This window comes from Labrus bergylta, chromosome 14, assembly GCF_963930695.1.
Source record: "Labrus bergylta chromosome 14, fLabBer1.1, whole genome shotgun sequence".
NCBI lineage: Eukaryota > Metazoa > Chordata > Actinopteri > Labriformes > Labridae > Labrus > Labrus bergylta.
Genome location: NC_089208.1, coordinates 8,972,089 through 8,992,959, shown reverse-complemented (window position 1 = coordinate 8,992,959; position 20,871 = coordinate 8,972,089). Strand labels below are relative to the sequence as shown.

At 38.7% G+C, this 20,871-nt stretch overlaps 1 protein-coding gene across 4 annotated transcripts in view; it reads left to right on the top strand.

The window, feature by feature from the left end:
* The window catches only part of gabra3 (gamma-aminobutyric acid type A receptor subunit alpha3), a 120,980-nt gene extending 111,912 nt beyond the window's left edge, over positions 1-9,068 (top strand). For 2 of the 4 annotated variants that reach the window (XM_065963151.1, XM_065963153.1), the window contains 2 exons: positions 3,509-3,547; positions 3,692-9,068. In XM_065963151.1, the coding sequence (XP_065819223.1) occupies positions 3,509-3,547; positions 3,692-4,012 (360 nt within the window). In that variant the 3' untranslated portion in view covers positions 4,013-9,068. The remainder of the gene's footprint in view (positions 1-3,508; positions 3,548-3,691) is intronic. The other 2 variants (XM_065963152.1, XM_065963154.1) reach the window with 1 other exon arrangement.
* The last annotated feature ends 11,803 nt before the right edge of the window (positions 9,069-20,871 follow it).

Sequence of the window (20,871 nt, the reverse complement as noted above, 5' to 3'; positions counted from 1 at the left end):
TTCCAACAAGTCTCGTATTTAAATATGTAACACTATCTAGCGCTGATGTTATCTTGGAAGTTATTGAAGAGTTCTGAGGCACTCATCAGGGTAGTAAATTAAAAAAAAGCCTTTAATTCATCAGGGATTCAGACTCATAAAAACATGCCAACATGCATATGTGTATTCTTGTTGTGGTTTTCATCTGCCTTGGTATCCTGTGTACATTTTGATGTTTGGCTTTCTTCGTTTGGATGTGTGGCCAGTTTGCTTTATCATGTGACTGCTACTGATCATGTGACGTGGTTGTAAATCTGTAAAGGAAGTAGCTTGGTGTTCATTTTCTACCTGCCCTGATGAAGGTCTGTATGGCTGAAACATGTTGGCGTGTTTTTATGCATCTGAAGCCCTGATGAAATAAAGGCTTTTAATTTTTAACTACCCCTCTGAAATAAAACGAAGATAAACACAAGACAAAATAAAAGGAAATAATCATTTTTGGAGTTACTGTTTGCTTTGATTCAGGATAACGAGAGTATTTAACACTACATTTCGGTGACCTGTAACACAGCCTGCAGTTGTGAGATCAAGCACAGGCCAATTACCAATTGACAAAAAAAAGTTGGTAGTGCAAGTGCCAATTAAAAGAACATGCCCAGTGACACAAAGAGAGACCTGCACACTCTTCGCCCACGTGCTCACACACTTGAGGCTACTAAATATGCAGACACCTCATCTCTAGTCTCAAGACGGGGACAGACTGTCACAAGGTTCAGTTACACGCTCACATGCACACACTGAGCTCTGAACAGCAGGACACAGCGCGCCACAATTACCCCGAGGGTACCTAATCATGCTTGTAAAGAAATTCTGATGCAACAATTTGCCGAAGTAACAAAAGCAAGGTCAATAGATGCACTTCGTTCAGGCCGGCTATCTGTTCCTGCAGTTTGTCAAATGACTTTGGATAGTGCACACAAATCTTTGGCTGGAAGCAAGTTGTGTGCTGTACCGCATTAGGTTCATAAAAAACGTACACACACAGTCCAATGCCACATGTGGTTTCACAAACAAGTAGACCACCGAAATTGCAGCACACGCTAGTCAGGCTGAAAGGTGACAGAAAATGACTTTGCGTGGCTCGTTTGTCAGGGTTCCGGGCAAAGAACATCCCTAATGCCATCGACTGAGGCGTTGAGGGGGCTATGATTAAGGTCATATGACATGTTTTAGCAGTCATTGGCTTTTTCTGCTAATCTAAGCCATTGCTGTGATAGAGGAGACTGTTGGTGGCTTTAGATGGGGAGGAATCGATATCAGGGGAAAGTTTAGTTATCCGGGGGGGTAGCAGTAAGACTCTTTCTCCCCCTGCACTAAAAGACATTAGAGAGCCGCCCCCCCTCAGGCACACAGCCTTCAGCAGCTCACCAATTGGGTTCTCACCCATTCTCCTTTTAATGCAATCAGCTGTCTGCAGCGCTTTGTGAGCTCTCCACAAACCTCTCTGTATCAGAGATGAGCTCTGATACTCTTGTGGATGAAACACTGTTCATGTTAGCTTATCTCCCTATGTCTTGATGCCTCCATCAACCAAGACAGAAGCTTATCAACCACTGCGTATTATTGTATTTTACAGTCACATTTGACTATATGAATGGTTATCTTCCTGTTAGAGAAGATCCAAAACTGTTTTTCTTCTCCAATAATGATTAGAATAACCGTATCTGCAAACTTACAAAAAACGTGATTGCTATCATTTTTGTAAAGTTTGGTTCAGGTTATATTCGAACATTTTTGCCAACTTTTTCTGCCAACTGTAAACAATGCAGACCGAGAAAATCTCAACCTAAGAATAAGAGCAAGCCCAACATCTAAATCAAATATTAGTAAGTTAACATTAGCCACAGCTCAGAGTGGAGCCCCTTCAACTAAGAAACAAACAATCCATTTTTTTAAAGTACACAAAAGAGAAAAGAAATTTACACTTTACAAAAACAGCATGTCTAGTTTTAGTCTCCAACTGATATTATATTTCACTCTGTATGCCATCTTCACATGGTGTTTACCACATAGCAGTATTTCTTTGATGCTCTAAAGCAGTAATTCTGGGTGGTAGCTCTATTGATTGGTCAGAAGAGTACACCATACACTGAGTGCGTCTGTTTACCAAGTTTAAAACATCCGAGGAGGCAGCAGAGCACAAGTGAGCTACTGTTTTGGAGAAACAAAGAAGTAGGCCTTTTCATTTTTAGTGAAACAACGTGATCTGGCTAATCAGTAATGGTATCAGATGGGTGCAGTGGCTGATGTACTCACTTATACCTCACCCTACTTTTAAGCCATAAACAAGACATCTTCAATAGCTGGAACATCCCTTCGCCATGAGCACAGAAGTGACAAAGTGCTGTAGTTCAGAAAATTAACATTCATAAAAATAAAAAAAAGTCTCGTCTTCTCCCACATAAAGCTGTTTTTCTGCCTTTTATTTGTGACTCCAAATGAATTTTGGGAACAAAAGACCCAAACAAAAAAATTTGATGATGAGCCGTGTGCAGGAAGAGATCCACCGTGAAGCATTTCAGAGGAGGGGGAAGAGGGGACATTAGTTATGCTAATTAAAAAGATGAAGTCAAAGGAAAAGGAAGGAAAATTAAATGAAGCTGCAAAAGTGGAGCAAAAATTAAAGCTGGGCTCAGAGCAAAGTGAAAACAGGGAGCACTGAAAATGAAACACTTTGTTACATGACACACACAGACACTTTCATTTGCTCTTAGATCGTAAAGGGGCCACAGTGGGGGAAGAATGGTGTAAAGAAAATCGCCCCAGTACACGCTATTACACGCTGCATGCCACACAGGAAACTAAAACTGTGCTCGGTGATCAATCTCAGTGCCCTACTTGTTTTCTCACTTTTATGGTTTTCACTTCTTGAACTCTTTTAAGCTGACAGCATCCTCTGCTGATGCAAGTTTAGCCATCTGAGCTATCCAATTTAGCAAATAAAATCTGGTCTCCCCATCCTACTTCAAGATGAAAGACAGTCCAAAGAGTTCTCTCTAGGAAGACGACAGTTTCTGCAGCCAGCTTTTATCACACACAGCCTTTGTCGTGTTTGTTTTATCGCAAGCTGTTTGCCTGAAGAGGCCTGGCTGCTCTCATTGATACAGTTTGTCAGACATGTTTTCAGGCGCTCTTATTTTGCTTTGTTTCTAATCCTGCTCTGTGCTGCTACTGCTACTGTTAGCAGTATCAGACGCCAGCCCAGCCTGGTTTTGCAATGATGCAAAATATAACAATGTCGCTATTACTGCAGTCTTCATTTTACAGGCCAGATAATAAGTTCATTATGAATTTTTATCATGGCCTTTTTTCTGCAGTCCAGATTTGTTTGATGCAGATTTAAATTGACATTCTTAATAGTGTAAAATGTTAAACCATTTTCCAGCTAGATACTGATGAGTAGAGTATGTAAGTTGGGTAATTTTAATATAATTGGTAAACTTTTTTTCTTTTCTACTTTTCTTTTCAGGAACCGTTTCAGGCTAACATGGCCAGGATTAAAGATATGGTTAGGCTTTTGTTTTGTTCTTGTGTGTGTCGTGTCTCGTGGTGTTGCTTCTATTTCCTCTTTATGAGTTCAAATGGAAGTATTGTTGAGTCTGGTGCTTCGCTCCTGACGACCTTTACCTTTTACTGCCTTCTCTCTTTTCAGAGGAGAGAATCGTCGACTTTGTCCAAAAAGGCAAACAACACCTTCAACATTGTCGGAACCACGTACGCCATCAACGTGGCTAAAGACCAGGGTCTAACCACCATTTCCAAGAGTGCCCCCGCGCCAACCCCCAAACACCACTATCTGCATAGAATGGATGACCCCTACACGGAGGCCAAGAAGTCCTACAACCGTGTCAGCAAAGTGGACAAGATATCACGCATTATTTTCCCTGTTCTGTTCTTCATCTTCAACTTAGGCTACTGGGCCACATATGTCAACAGAAAGCCCGCCATCATGAAGGCAAACAACCTAAACTGAGTCCGACCAAACCCTAGACTAGATCTGTTAGTGGTGGAGAGTAGACAGGTTCGCAGGAGGCCAGTCCATAACATCTTATCGTGTGTGTGTGTCTGAATGTGTGTGCGCATGTTTTGTGTGTCTGTTTTTTTCTCGAGCGTTTGATATTTTGCACGTCTGTATAGATGGAAGGCAAATTTTAACATACAGTAGACACACCTCAGAGGGAGCACATCGTCACATCAGACTGTTTTTGTCTAGCGTTTCTTTTCTCCACACTTAGCTCTGGCCCTGTTCCCCTTGTTGTGACTAACCTAAGTGATCCTCTGCTGTATCTTGACTGCTTGCTGTATTGTAGAGTAGTCAATCTGTGTTTTCACTATGTTTTCACATGTTGGCGCCTTGCTTATAATAAGTTAGAGCGAGCATGCCTTTGAAGTTTTCATTGTGGCTCATTACCGCTGATAAGGTTCTGACACATCCATCGAGTTAACATGCATGCGCGCACACACACACAGTGATGCACTGGAAAAAAACGCCTTGAGTTGCTGCACTGGGCTCCAGGGCGGCCTGTATAGGTTCTATAGGAACATCATTAATAATCGTCAGTGTCTGGCCTAAATCTCAACAAACCCGACGCAGTGCCACAGGGATTGCTTTGGCGTCCCAATGGGGGCTGCCTGTACATTTTATAGTCCAGTGGCCCTTATTGTTTTAACTGGCTGAGTATGTTCAATGACAGAGAAGCTATGTGCCTTGGTGAATAAACACACATGATAAAGGAGAAGGCTCTGACACGCTAACACATACACATAATGTCTTTGTGTATATTACATACCAACTGGTGTCCACAGGCTCCGCACACCGCAGTATGTGGCTCTCCTCCACCGACCCCTCCTCGGCCCTTGGGCATGGGCACCCGGTGTAAAATTGCCCATTAGTGTGGAAGGTTAATAGACCTCTGCCTGTGAAAAGATGAAGCAAAGAGATTAAAGGCTCCAGGGTAGTCCAGAACAATTATCATGTGCATTTATGTTTTGGCTAACTGGTGCGATATCTCCATGAGCAGAGCGGTCCAAAACTAACTACCACCATTACCTCAAACAGGAGTTTTGATTCTGAATAGGAGTTTATTTCTGTGGAAATACAATTAACACAAGATGTTTAATACTTTAAAGCCTACACACTCTTTTCTTCACATGAGTTGTATTTCTTTGCTTCTCTGCATCTGTTACTGTAGCCATTTTTGACCCTAGTTTGATTTTTTTTTTTCTATCTTCTGCCAAGATTTGGTTTCACGTTGAACTTTTGCCTTTTTCTACTTGTTTGTGTGATGTGAATTGGTATCGATTTGATTGTCTACATATGCTGTACTTTTCTTGTGTTTTGCTGTAGTCAACAAAAGGCCAATACAGTATGTCTTCACAAACTTTGGCGATACTTTCATCAGTGGAGATTAGAACCCTGAAAATTGCTTTCAAATCTGGAAATGACAACAGAGGAATGCCTGATCCCTACAACACTAAACTAATTAAGTTAATTATCTATTCAGTGCCAATGAAATGCAAAATTATGGTACAAAAATGATCACTTTCCAAAAAACTATCCATAAATCCGATACGTCTCCAGTTGTGGTGACTGTCTCCAACTTTTGTTTTCAGTTTGTTAAATGTAATCTGTGTTTCTGTTATGTGTTGGATTTTGTTTCGTGTTTTAACACAGATGTTTTATGATTCTAAAATTATGTCTGTTTCTTTTATTCACTGGATGCACTCTGGATCTTTTGCATTATATTGAGCGTAGACTCTTTGATGAACACTGTACTTTAGACGCCAACATGCAGTGGATCTGTTCAAACTGTGTCTTCAGTGGTAAGCATAGAAGAATGAGTGGACTGTGTTGTTGCCTCTTCACAAAAAGGTGTTAATAACACGAAACATGTACAATGTATCAGTCATAGGTTAATGCATGACAATCTGTACACGTGTATGTCTGCAACCTCCAATAATGGTGTTTGTCGCACTAAAATAGGGCTTAGTATTAATGTTTCTGTACTCATGACTAACACGTCACTTCAGCATCGTTGGCATAAACGCATTTACAGTAAACATGTTGGTTGTGCTAACAGTTTACGGCTAGCACGGCGCTCTGAAACTGTTTTTACCCTCGTCTAGTAGTACAGAGTGTACACACTCACACCCCTGGCTCTGCTTTCCTTTCAGTTACAAGTATTTTAAAACAAATGAGAAAAAGAATGAATGTGCTTGATTTAGTTCTTAACTTGGAGGTCACTTTTCAAAACTAGTAATTGCAAGCTCAGCCGAGGCAAACAACATGAAGGGTCTTTTTTCATTTTTCTTTTCAGAAACTAATCAAAACCCAATATCAAAAAGAATGATAAGATATTTATTTGTTATCTGTTTTATTAGGATTCAAAGTTTATCAGTCCCACTAACTACACTTTTGCACTGATTCGATTATATTTGACATGTTAGTTCATTATACATTGTAAGAGACAGATCATTTTACCATTTAATCATCAAAACATGTCTAAAATCATCTTTCATCAAGCATAGACACTAAAGACACCACAAAGAGACTTCTGCTAACCAGGGATATGAACTACTAAAGGAACAGCATGAATAGCCACTGGTAAACTCTCAAACAATGGCCGATCTAAAACGTAATAAATCATGACAACATCATCTCTGGATGAGATTTGTGAGCACCTCATTAAGTTTCATACCCACGTCAGAATAATAATTACAAACCAGGTGAACATGTCCCTGTTAAATATTGATACTAAATGTGTCTACTTATTTAATATCATGTGAAGTTAATCAGTCGTCAGCAGCTGACAGTATGACATTTAGAACAAAATATATTTCATGATCTGGCAAAGTGGTTCCTACTTTGAAGCATTCTGTCTCTTTTTCAGACTTGATTTTTATATTTCCGTCTTAAACAAACTGAGTCATGATACACATCAGCTGAGGCTGTTCAAAGCCTGCTTGCTGCTGCTAATTCAGAATCTGATGACAGCAAGTGCTAATGTTTATGCAGGAGTCCTTTGAGTAATGTGATCAAGGTTCTGTAGGTAAAAAGTTACGGGAAGAAGCAGCAGCAGCCATATTGTTGAGGTACATTTGTGTTATAACTGAAGGTCATGAGTGACACAATCAGTCGTAAATATCACCATTACACACACATGCCTCTAGTCGGTTCACTTATCTAGTATCTCATGGAAATTTCATGTGTGTTCAGTTGTTCTAATATCAGTGCCAAAAATGACACCAATAATGCCTAACTCTCAGTATTAGCATGTAGCCCCCCCCCCATCCAAAAAAAAATATTTGTTTCTTCTTTTCAAAACAGAAGCCCACTCAGCAGCGATTATGCTAGCAGAGAGGGCAACATCAGTTAAAGCTAGAAAACTACCAGTGTTTGCATATTTTATAATTAGACAGATACAAATGGCATTTTGTTTCAGTGTTAAGATTCTCTCAATGAGCTGAGCCAGTTATCGATATTGGAGAGGGGAAAAAAACCTGATACCGATATGTCGGCCAATATATTTCTTTAAACTATGAAATCTGTAGAGATAGATATACACATTTATTGGTTGATTGTTCAAATGGGAATCAAACGCTTGTGGAAAAGATATATAACAAAGACAAAATGGTCACTCGACTGGAAATTAACTGTGCCTGTTCGTGACATCCTGGAGAGTGATAAAAAACAATGGTTGTAATCCATATAGCGCCCTCTGCTGGTGACAGAAAATTGTTAGTGTAATTCAGTGAAACTCAAATTAAATGCTATTTGAGAATATAATAATAATATAATAATTTGAAATATCTGCGATAAAATAGCCGAGACTGATAGTCACTGGATAAGCTAATATTGGCTGATCCATTTCCTGAAAATCTTTTAGATTTATGTATTTTTCGCAAGATGGCATTCATTGTTCACATACATTTAAAGTCTGCCAGTCATTAAAAAAAAAAAAAAAAAAAGGGAGAAAAAACACTTTCAGAGCCACACGACCACAACCTCTCTGCAGCTCAACTACAGTAGAATCTCTGTCATCCAAACTGCTCAGACTGACGGCTAGAGAAACATGCCAGATTGCAAAAACAAGTGGCTGTAAAAGAATAAATTATATTTAGAACAGTATTGTTAAAGAATTTGCATGTAAAAATGTCATATTGAGTGAAGAGTTTGTGGTAATTCAGGGTGTTATTCCTGAGTGGTTTTGACAAAACAGGACTCTACTGTATTGTTGCCATTTAGCTTTGGTTATTATGGTGTTTTTATTTGTGTGGTAAATCTTTTCCTCACAGGGCCAGAGTTAAATTCAGCAAAAACATGTCATCCTATAAGATACAATATATTAAGAGCATATGACTATATGGATATATTTATGCTATTCCGTACAGCATTAAATATTATATATGTTTTATACGACATAATCTCTACAGCATTGATGCAAATCTCTTGATGGGTAGAAAGCCTTAGACAAATAGACAAACTGAAGAAATTATTATTAACTAAATGGCAACAATTTTAATTAGTCACAATAGTGTTTCCAAGTTGTGAATTTGTATATATTGTGAATTCAATGCCAATAGTTTTTTGTGAATATTGATATGTCACGTCATTTATTTTTACATCTGATAAGTACCGCTGTCTTACATTGAGCTCTGTAACACTGAGTGTTATGGTATTTTACAGACGTACAGTAGAGGTATTATTCATTGAGCTACGTACCAGATCAGTACCTTGTGTGCACTTTTCAAACCTAACTGTGAATTAGCAGATGACTGCGAGCGGAGTCATACACGCTGTGTTCTCTCTCCAGAAATTTCACTGCATGTCCCCCGCGCGTTGAGAGATCAGAGACTTCCTCCACAAAGACAGCTCTGGGAACATAGTGGACTCTTGTGTTATTGTTGGGAACTGGCTCTCTACAGTGTATGCTCAGTGACTGGACTCTGTATGTTGCCCTCTCTCGTTCATGTTCTTACTGTCTGACGTAGCGAATGGAAATGGGGATTAAAAAGGACGTTGTATTTTGCCTTGGAGTCATACGGCCTTTTCTTGTTGCATCCAAAGGGTCAAAGATACACATTTTCAACATGGTGGACTCATCTGAAGTTCCCCTAGGGGCTCACATGAGAAGTATTTCTGTCTCATTGTCTCTGTGGATGCCAGACGTTTTGTTTGTGGTATTTACACAGCGATTTGTTAGGGATAAAACAAGCAGTACACTGCGAGGACATCCTACAGGGAAGAGAACATTCATATCTAAGAGGAGCCAATAACTCTGTCTGCCACTGTAGGACAATTGTACATTATACACAACAAAAAAATTACAAAGTGCACCTTCTGACAAGCTTATTTAGACTGAGAAGTATTCTGAAATGTCTTTTCTTTAAGGGTCAGAATTCAAGGAAATTGCCCTGAAAACTGCCAGTAGAAAAAAGCCTTCAGAGCTGAACTATACTGCAGTTAGTCTGACAGTCTATTATGTTAACATGGTTAAAGACTGCACTGCTGGACTTTTGAAGGTAGCCCTGTTGGTAAACACTGAATATCCTAAAACAATTGTTCAGGTCTCTATGAGGAAAAACTGCAACAAGCTTTGGTCTTTGTTGCATCAATAACATAGTTCATATCGCTATCTAAACAGTTTATTGAAACATTCTTGAAAAATGAAGTCTGTACAGAGCACTTAACGAAGCAGAAGGGTCTCCGTTTGACTATTACAGAGTTGTATTCATTAAAAACGTAGCAGTGCTTTTGTCTGCAAACTCTGAAGGTTACTGTTGCTCTCTGGCTCCGGTCCAGTCCTGCCTGCCCTGTAGGTGCTTTTGACTGCACAGGAACGCTATTATGTCGGAAACTAAAACACCTCATTTTGCTCAGCACGGAAAATGAGCTCTATAAAAAGGCCCCAACATGGACATATGGTTGTTTGCTTGTGTGTGCTTGCTATGATAAATGGAACAATCCCATTATACATTTACTGGCTATTGTTACCAGGAACATATAGGTCTTTGTGTTTGCGAGCGGCACTGCTGTGGTTTTATGTGAACACAATAAGAGGACAGAATGCTACACGTTCATTTACAGCCAAGGTAATGGCCATCTGCTGCAGGGTTGATAACTCTTTTTGTGTTACAAGCATGAACAGTGACAATCCTGACACAATCAGTCAATACATATCACAGAGGATGACTGTATGATAGACAGCTTCACAACACAGGAAGATAATGGAATGTAAGCTTCACATTGGAAGAAACAATAAGAGGTAGTTTTGTTTAATTAAAGTGTAAAACACAGCCTGATTAAGAAGATAAACCTAAATATGTCTAAGAAATAATTCAGCATCATCACAGGACAGCTTCACGTTCCAGAAAAAAAGCCAGGGTATAGTCACGTAGATCACGACAAAGTATAATGTTTTTATTTATTTAGTTTGTATTTTTCTAACAGACCGCCTCAGTCATGTAGGTCAGCTTACAGATGCCAAACTGTGCAGATACGGCCAATTTGCCGGACATGAGGCTGCAGCAAAGAATAGATTACATTTTAATCTGACGCTCTCATTGATGAAATAGAAATATATTGGATTTCTGAGTTATCAGGTAAATGTAAGGAAATCCTGACAGACTAAAAGATGCTCTACTATGTTGCTAACCTCTGTTTTGACCGTATATATTAATGTACAAAGACTGAGTGACGTCACCCATCTATTACTACATGGGGCTCCCAAGGATCATCGACGGCAGTCGCTCTGCTAGAAATCCTGTCTCAGCCTAACGTTCTGTCAAACTATGACAAGATAAGAGCTGGAGATGAGGAGGGTTTAAGCCCCTTGACAAACAACTACACCCGCCACCCAGCTACGTGCCAAACTATGCATAACTCGTATCGTTCATAAAATCAAAACGAATGTGTTGTAAAAAAAAAAAAATACATACACTGTGCAGTGTCTTCCCATTAGGACAATAACTAATCAGACCAATATCGTTGTTTGTACCAGGCTGTAAACATGTTCATTTATGCCGTAAAAACAGACTTTTTTTTAAATGTAATGCGTGCGTGATGTTGGGGGCTTGCCTCAAGCAGTCCCTCTGCGAACTGAAAGATTTTGAATTTCCGCATTGGCTTCATTTTACAACACCTGAAGTTGCCACTTTTTTGAGTGCGTCTGGAAAACTGTGGGCAACCTTTTGTTCAAGGCTAGGTGTTCTTAATAGTGAATAAAGATAATTGCATTGACATGTCTGTCAGTGTAACTCATATTTGGTTAAATACTCAACATGAAATACTGCAACTGATGCCTCCCCATAATGGCAGGTTTACAGAAAAAACTCTTAGGTAAGTCTTTCAATCTCACAGATATGCAGTTGTGCACAGGGAATAATGCACATCATTACGCTGTGTAGGCCCACATTAAACAGCCCTACATTAAGTCGGGCCTAAAAGCTCAAGGGGGATTTTAAAAATATGATTATGCACAATGTGTTGTTAAAAATAAATCACTGTGCATTAATTAAAATTATGTAATTGCAGAGTTTAACAAATGATTTGAGAATGAGTCTCTGAATGCTGAATTTTCAAAATTCAATTAAATTAAACAGACTATACATCAAAATATATGTGATCTACAAAAGATTTTTAAATAAGATCCCTCTGATTTTCAAAGCCTGTGAGTGCTGGGCACATTTGCATGACATGGAATAAAATCTAATTTATAATGTAAAAGTTTTGGACTCTCAAAACCTGCTGACTTGGTGGAGCAGTGAATGTTATTCTTATAGTTAATTATATAATTTGCCCAACTTGATTAATTTATCACCTAAGCAGGTGAGTTTTCCATCTACAACATCAATGAGTCCAGCCTAGCTTCCCTAAACTAACTGTAGTGTATTTGTTTTAATCCTGAAAACACTGATGCAAACCCTACATTATTACATTCAGTCAGAATATACAATTGTCAACATGATTTTGAAAATTATTTTTTAGCATGTAAGCCACCGGTGTTATTTTTCCTTTAAACAAGCACGGTTTAAGTGCAGCACTTTCTGTCATTCCACAGGAAAAAAAAAGAAATGTCAATAATAAACACAGACCAACTACAATTACGAAGAATCCTCTAAGGGAGGGCGCCAGCTGCCATGTGGCCATTATCCAAGAGAGTGTCTCCAAACATTGCAGAGAATAAACAATCCAATGAAGTGAGATGGAAAAATCTTAACTCCACTTTAAAGTTGATACACAGCAACAGGGAAAAGTCATCTTTGATATATAAAAAAACATAGAATCTGAAGAAGAAGGGAGACATTCTGCTCTATAATATGATGTTATGCAGTGTAGCTGAGATGCAGATGACCTGAGGCCAGCACTTTAGATGCATTTATAAAAAGCAGTAAAAGAAGCTTGACATTAACCTATGACTTTGAGCTGAAATGTTCTCCAATGTTGAGCTGATAGACTTCTTAGAAGAAGAATGAATGTGACAGCCTGTACACTATAAAGCCCTGATTTACCTGTAGAAGCCAGTGCAACAAGGTTTCATGTCAATAAACTCTGTAAAAGAACATGGACTGAAAGATTAACTTCTAAAAGAGACACTTAAGTCCCACAAAAACAGAAACATAGACACAGACAGCAAATACTTAGATTACCTAGTTTGTTGAATGAATCAGCTTCTCTCCGTCTCTTAGCAACGCCTTCACAGCACTAGAACAGGTAAACTCAACTCCAGCTTCAACTTTGTGCTACAGTACAAGGACGAAGAACCTCTAAATGAAGAGCAGCCAAACAATACTCCTCTACAAAGTCCTTCTGAAGACATGACCGGCGCAGGTGAGCTACTTGCTACTTAACGACCAGCAGATCTAGCAGAGTGTGCAGTGTTGTAGAGGTAGAGCAGCAGGAGTAGGCCTACTACAGAGGTGTGTGTGTGGTCAGTTTAAATAAACCGTCATTTTTCATAGGGTGCGTTTGATTTATTTGCCAGCAAAAAAATGTGTCATGTGCAGCAGGTCGTGGGTGTTCACCTAGGATAGACTATAAACTTGCTACATATGTGTTTCTGATAGTATTAATGACTGATTCCTAATAATATAAGCCATGTTATATGTCCAAAAAGAAGTTTGAAACTATATGGGATTCCTACATACAATATATTGTTTAATATGTTATAAAATATTAGCCATTAAAAAAAACTAGGAATTACCATTTTTTTTAAATTAATAGTATTGTCTTTGATGTATTTGCTCAGTGGGCTCAATATTTTTATTTACATATTTATTTATATTTAATGCCAGAGGGTAAGAGTTTCCTTGAAAGAGTATAGAGGCCAATGTTACAATTAGCAATCCTCTTATCTTGAGTTTACAAGTACATGACCTTTGTTATCTAAAAAAAAAAATGTGTTAATTTATTCTATATCTTGGCAGAACAGCTGTTAATACAATTATGGTACAGTAAATAGTGCAGGACTTGAGGAAGTATTTATGGCTTGTGGTTGTGTTTCTTTGGACTGAAAAGAATAATCCTTCTATACCACAACTATTAAAGTCATCAGAGTCTAAAAACTCAACAATTTCTCTCAAATATTTATGGAGCTCATTTTACTCTAAATAAACATCATATCACTGTACCAGCCACCCTCAAATATAACCAGAAGCCTATATAAGCCATGGCCTAGACTCTTTCGATGTTTGCTACTTCATGTTTTAATTTTCTAGCCGACCAAATTATTTTAAAAAAATAGTTTTTGGTTTAAGGATGTCCTCCAACCATGTAATGTAATATACCTACAAATGTTATGTATTTCAGGTTATAGCTTTCACCACCACACGGTGTAACTATTAAGCATCATAATCTTACTATGTCAAAAAAATGACAGCTTAATGTCACTGACCATAAATGTAACTATATGGAGATTTATCTGCTTCTATATACTCTAAATGGAAACTATTTTGACATGACTAATTTATGAGAGTGCTAATCTGTCAGTGACATGAAAGGGAATTATTTTTACATATATATATACATATTTGTGAAGGTATCACACAGTTTGAGTTGCTTTGGAAAAGCATGTAGAGATGTGAATATAAGAAAGCACAGACGACTACATCAGCTGGACTGACATTTTATGAGTCAGTCATCTTTCAACTTCTAAAAGCCTGACCTTATCGCCACTGATGTCTCTGACAGCCAAATGTGAGGCAGAGTTATTATCTTTAATTGTAGCATAGTCGGTAAGAAGTGCCCTGCTGTGCAATCTTCAGGCTTTTCTAGCACTTTCTCTTCGACGTGAACTCTATCTTCTCCCTGAAGCTGGCTCCTTTGTCTGCTGTTGAGCTTCAACCATTCAGCAGGTGTTGTTCCATCGTAATCCAAATAGGATCACTTTTTTTTTTTAGTCTCTTCTAGGTCAGTTTTTCCACTGTGACCACGATTTTCGTCACAACTTGACATTTTTTCTTTCAGCCACCTGTCATGTGAACCTGAGAAATAACCTTTCAGGATACATCCAGACAGGAAGAAAATGTGTTTGGATCAGCAGGTTACAGTGTCCTTTGTAGTGCTTGTCAAATGATATGAGCAGTACAAGAAAAACCGTACAACAAGGAGCACTTTGTGTGAAACATTTGAAATGACTTATTCTATCTTATTGTGAGAAAATAATTGGTACTATAATGTTTCTCCATTGTAACAGAAACTATCCAAGATACAATATAAAATGATCTTGCATCTTAAATTACCAACATGCTACAGCCCAGTAGCAACATATCAGTACATTCTGGATGTCAGCTGTTATTATAACATGGCTGATATTTCTTGTAGTTTTCCATGGAAGTCCTGTTTTGTAAATAAAATTTGACTATTAAGCATTTGTTTATTTTAAAATGTTTTTCCTCCAGGGCCTGAGTACTACGATGGCACCTTTCCTGAAGCTCGGCCCACTTTGACAGGTATCATAGAAAGAGATCCATTCAACACCAGAGTTTTCTGCTTTTTAGCAGTTAGTTCAGGTACTGGAGCCTGGCAGAAAGCCTGAATGGTTCATTGTGTTTTTGTTGTTAATTGTATTGCCTGTTTTGACCAGTGAAAATAATACTTGCATAACTCTCATTCAACAAAATCAAGATGAGGTAGAATTTTTGGATTTTACTGGAAAAGTTCAATCATGCTGAATTTACACTGCAGGATGACTTTTTACCAGTATAGACGTGTGCTTTGCCCTCTAGTGGAAGAGGTGAATAATTCCTAATTAGGTACAAAATCTGAAAAAGTTACAAATCTGATCCCTTAGGTAATTGAACACAAAACAAGGTTTGGGCGATATGGTATATTTGATTTTAAAATAAGATGTCTGCAGTTTCTGCAGGTCTGTGTCATTTACAGTAACTGACTTTTGGTAACCTTAAAGTTTTTTATTGAGTTGTTTTTGTGTAACCTGAGGGATACAGACATTTGACCGCCTGTGGGGCGGAGGGGCACTAAGTGAGTGCACTTAATATCATGAGAAACGCTAAAGGGAGGTTTGGGTCGAGTACTCAGGTCATGTGACTTCATGCCAACATTCAAATAGAAACACAAATCATTTGTATCAAAATCCAAAATGGCAGTGTTACAAAGACACTGACCGTATACCTAGTGTTGTTATTTTTCCAGGTTTATCTGAGTTTGGTGGTATTCGGTTTAAAAATAATAATAATTTAAGGAACTTCTTAAATTCTTGTTGAAAACTGATGAATCAGGTTTTCAAAACTTTGATAATCAGGCATTAAATGTTTGTATCCTGGAGGATACGTCGCCCAGATAGAACAGGTACAGTCACACATATACATAAATACAATAAATAAAGGTGTAAGTATTGATCACTCTCAAGTGTTTTATTGGTTATTTTTTATAAACGTTTGATGGACGTTGTGTTTGATGTGTGTGTGTGTGTGTGTGTATATATAAATCTTATGTTATGCTCTTTAAAAAAAACTTAATATGTTGAAAAGTGAACCCGTATAGGACAGAGAGATAGTGGATACACAAATGAATGCTGGAATGAGATGAACCCTTGCATGGTTCATTAATAGTTCACTATTTCTGAAATAGAAGACAGCCATAAGACTTGGAGATGTGACTTTACTCAACTGAAAACTCTGCAATTATTCAACATTTCACTGAGTCACTGAGTTATAAGCCACAGCTCCAGTCCCAGCTGTATAGCTGAAATAAACTGCTTTAAAATCTTTCTATTCTCTGCCTGACTGTATCTCCGGGAGTTTAATTTGAAATTCACTCCATGATTTCCAGTGTAGGTTCTGCCATCGATTAGCAAGTTAAAATTGACTATGTTGGCATGTTTCCATAGCTGTTAGCACCCTCGACAGTCTCGCTACATTAGATTAGCCGTGGAGTGGAAAGCTCAGATGCCCTGCAGTCGGCATGGGGTATCCTCTTGGAGAAACGACTCGACAGCTGTACTCGTCCTTGGGAAAGATAACCCTGCACGAGCTGTTGAAAAAGAGGCTGAGAAGACGTTTTATGAAGGTGATGAGAGAAAATGAAATACAGCTTATTGGAGGTAATAAGAAAATGGACTAGGCCCGCATTTTAATACTTCAAGGCTCTTGTGTGGCTTGTTAGAACGGCTGGAGGATAAGATTGCAGTGAGATGAATTACATTTACATACAACTCAGACGTATAGCTTCCATTTTCCACACACAGAGGAAATGCATTGTTCTTTTCCTGTCACTGTTTGCACTGTGCATGCTCAGCTCTGTGACAATGCTGTAACACACATTATATCGTGCATCACTGAGCCAAGCACAAACCTCAGTTTTAATGGTGCCAACCTCTTCAGTTTGGGTTTTATTGTCTGTGTGCCCAAAGTCAGCCCACATCACATCTCCAGAGATGATACCCTGACATACTTACCCATTCTACTCCCCTCCTCAAAGCCCCCCTCCTGCCCCCCCACCCTGCCTCCCCCAGGAGCTGCATGGATGAGCAAGCTTATTCTCCTCGTGGGGTGTTCCCCATGCATGACTGATGTTTAGATTAATATCCTTGACTGATTCCTGCTCTGCAGTGAGGAGAGGAGGAGGCCTATCAGAGCTCAGCCGCCCCCTCAGGAGCCCATTGATTTTCACACCATCCTGACAAACACAAAGCTCCTAAACCCGTAAAATACTTTATTTGTTGTCCATTTAGATGCCTCCTCCTCAGCCCCAGTCGTCCACATCTGCCTTTTTAAAATAGCTCTGTTTGTCCGCCCCTTATATAAGACGGAAATGGTTCTGCTGCCTGGTAACCATTGTTAATCGTACCATTTCTTAATTAGAAATTTAAATGTATGCAAAGTGTAAACAATGAAAATATGCACAAAAACTAGTTCAGCTGCTTCACCATCTGTATGTTTTATCTGAAGCCCCTGTTGCAGTTCCAATCTTGGTGCAGTCCACACTGTAAAATGATTGAATCAATATTTCATAAACACAACTATCGGAATAAAATCAAAGCAACCATGGCAAAAAGAAGAAGCATGATGAAATGAAATGAAACAAAATCAAAACAAACATTATCATTACAAACATGTATGTGGACGACTAGCACTGATTGATGTATAATGTATTTTTGAGTTTTTATTAGGCTTATATCTTCAAAAATGTGAAAATTACACAGACTATATGACAGTAAAATGCTGTTTCCATACCATGATACTAGAGCAAATTAAGCAGCTATAGAGAGTTTGTTATAACAGAGTATTTAAAAAAGGTTTTTAAGCCTCCAGTGGAATCTGAAATCCACTTGGTGTTACATGGTAACATCGCCCCCTGGTGACACCAACAGCTCTGAGAAAATTCTTCTTCCTAATAAAGAGGTTAAAACACTCCTGCTGTATGGTTCAAATTAAAAAAGGAAAATGCGTCCATTAAAGATTATTTTTGTGTTTACTTTCCTACTGAGTCCACTCCTAAGCTCCCAGTGTGCAGAACAGCTGAGTACAGACGTCACAGACAGCGGTGACAAGTGTGATACAGGATTGTGTGCGTCTTGCTTCGGGTGTGTTCGTGTCAGACATAATCCATTTTAAATTTGAACAAGCACTTCATTCAGTTGTGACAACACTTGGCTCATGATTTTTGTGATTTGGAGAACTGGTGAGTCAAACCAGCTTTGAATCCTAATTTTTTCTTCTTTTTTTTGCAGTGAGTCAGAGCTTAAAACTGACATGCAGCTATGTGTATATGAGCTCAAAAACCGACATGTTCATGGAGAAAATGTGCCTCTTTTGTGCAAGCTTAAATGTGCCTAAAGAACAGCCAGTGTCCACAATTAAACTATAATTACAATGCAAAAGAAAAATGCTAAAAAACAAAATAAAAACCAGCAGTATGGCCTTTAATGAAAATTGTGTAACAAATCAAGCAACAACAAAAAAGTAAACAAAGCCAAGAATTGATAAATTATGAGAAGTTTATCATGTTCATGCTGTTGTGCTATTCGTTAAATTCCAACATGTGTTTCTGACATATGGGTTCATTTGTTTTTCTATTTTTCAAGAAATAAAACCAAAATGATTCATTTATCTGTGGTTGAAAAATGAGGCTTAGTTAAAAATGAGTGGGGAGAGCTGTCAGATATGTAGTCTTATATCTCTCCATAGGCAGTTACCTCCTGCTATCTCTGTTTCCAGACAAATAATCCAGCCTTGAACCAAAACAAACAAATCTACAGCACAGAACAGCAGCTTGGACTCTACATTTTTGAGTCTATAAAACTGAAGTTCTGCTGCTATTTTCCCCTTCTGCCTGGTTGGTCCGTCTCAATCTTCAGCTAATTGGTCTTTTTCTAGCCGACTTGCAGGGTCGGGATTTCACTAAGTTACTTCTGACAGTTTTTATACTGGAGGAGTTGAATATCTTGAGCCAAGAGAGCGAGTCGCTCTTCATCCCTCAGGATCAAGTGCTGGGAAGCCGGTTGATCTTTAGCCTTCGCTCAGCTCCTCTCTACATCCTGAAGCAAAGTCTGGACTTTATAGCCCACACTGGCTTGTAAAGTGAGTCAGAGTATTTTCCCTTGTGGTACTGTGAGAACATACTGTATTACCCTCACAGGAATGTGAAAATGAACTCTTTTCTTTTTTTTCCTGGGCGGCAAGTGATGGGAAAGAGTCCACGGCAGGCCCTGCCACTCCTGGAAGAAGGCCTGAATCCCTCAGCAACATGTTTGAAGTCTTATAGGCTCGTTATGTTGATATGGTACAGCTTTTATGTAACTTCAACATAAATATTGGTCTAGGGAAAAAAGGCTTAAAGCATTTGATAGGTCAGATCGGGGGATAACCTGTCCATCTGTGTCTTTGAGGTCCCACATTTTACACTTTAACAGAAGTTCTACCTTAATACTAAAGGTATGTCTGATGTTTTGAGCACAAAAATCTCAATATCTTGTTCAGTTCAAACATCAAAAATACTTTGACAGCAGGTCCTGGTTGGATGTCAAGATTTTTTTTGTACATTACATTACATCCCAGTTAACACATTAATATAGCCCCTATTCAAATGATCATGTCCTAAATGGACAATTCACTAATAGCCGAATTCCGTATTCATTTTTCTAGTCATAATGAATCCCAGTTCTGACAGCTAGTTAACAGCTCCTTGAGGAATATTAAACTGGTTATGAAACAGACTCATATTAATAAAGATGCCTCTATAATACCAACGTTATGCAAACAAGACCATCACTTACAAGACTGACTATTTTTATAAGGATGTTCTTAATGTTAATTCTTAATTAACCTGCTGCCCCGCAGGCAGGTGTCAGACAAGTAGATTAACAGAATGCAGCACAGATTCATAGTGAGTGATATATCTGACTGTTAAACGACAGCAGGAAGATGTTTCCTCAATAAGAAAACTACTTACACATGTACATGCCATGCAGGAGCAAAGAGATACAGCATACCTCTTTCTCCACAGGGGGTCAAAGTAGCATTAAAGTGTTCTGACAATGGGTTATGTGCATTTCTCTGTTTTTTTTCATATTCACATTCGGCAATGACTATAGTGCCCTGTATGAAATTAACTGGTATATGGACTAGAGCTTGTATGGCCCTTATCTAGTCTTCTGACTAAGCTCTCCCACTGCAGGTCACACCTCCCCATTCACACCCTGATGGCAGAGGCTACTCGTCCATTCGTTCATATTCACACGCTGCTGACTTAGCAATTTGGTGTTAAATGTCTTGCCCAAGGACACCGAGACATATGGCTGCAGGAGCTGGGGATTGAACCCCTGGCATTTTGAGAGACAACTGACTCTACCACTGAGCCACAGCAGCTGTATTGAGCACCTAGAGCTGTTTTATAACATACTGTATATACATAAATATTAATTAAATAGAGGTGAAGGCTAACTTGAGTCACATGAAACTTGAAAAGATTCCAGCAATTAGTCAATGAAAACACTGGATTGAAAATACATCATGTTTATGTAATGAATCTAAAGCTCAAAGCATCTTTTCCTATTTCTCACAGGAACATGACTGTTTGTGTTGAATCCCACTGGATCCTCCTCACAGTCCTCTGTGCTTATCAGTAAATTGTTTAATTAAAAATTCATCTTTTGATGGGCAACTGATCTTATTTTTATTCCCATTACAAGAAACTGAAAACACACCAAGGCACAGTTTTTCCACTATACCACCAGTGAAATCAATCAGCACTACTCTGTTTTTACTCACTAGATACACAGATACACTATTTCAGCAGAGTTTACACCCGGAATCATGGAGCTGCTGTAAAGGAGGCCATGTGCTACACTGAGTGCTACACACATCCACCTA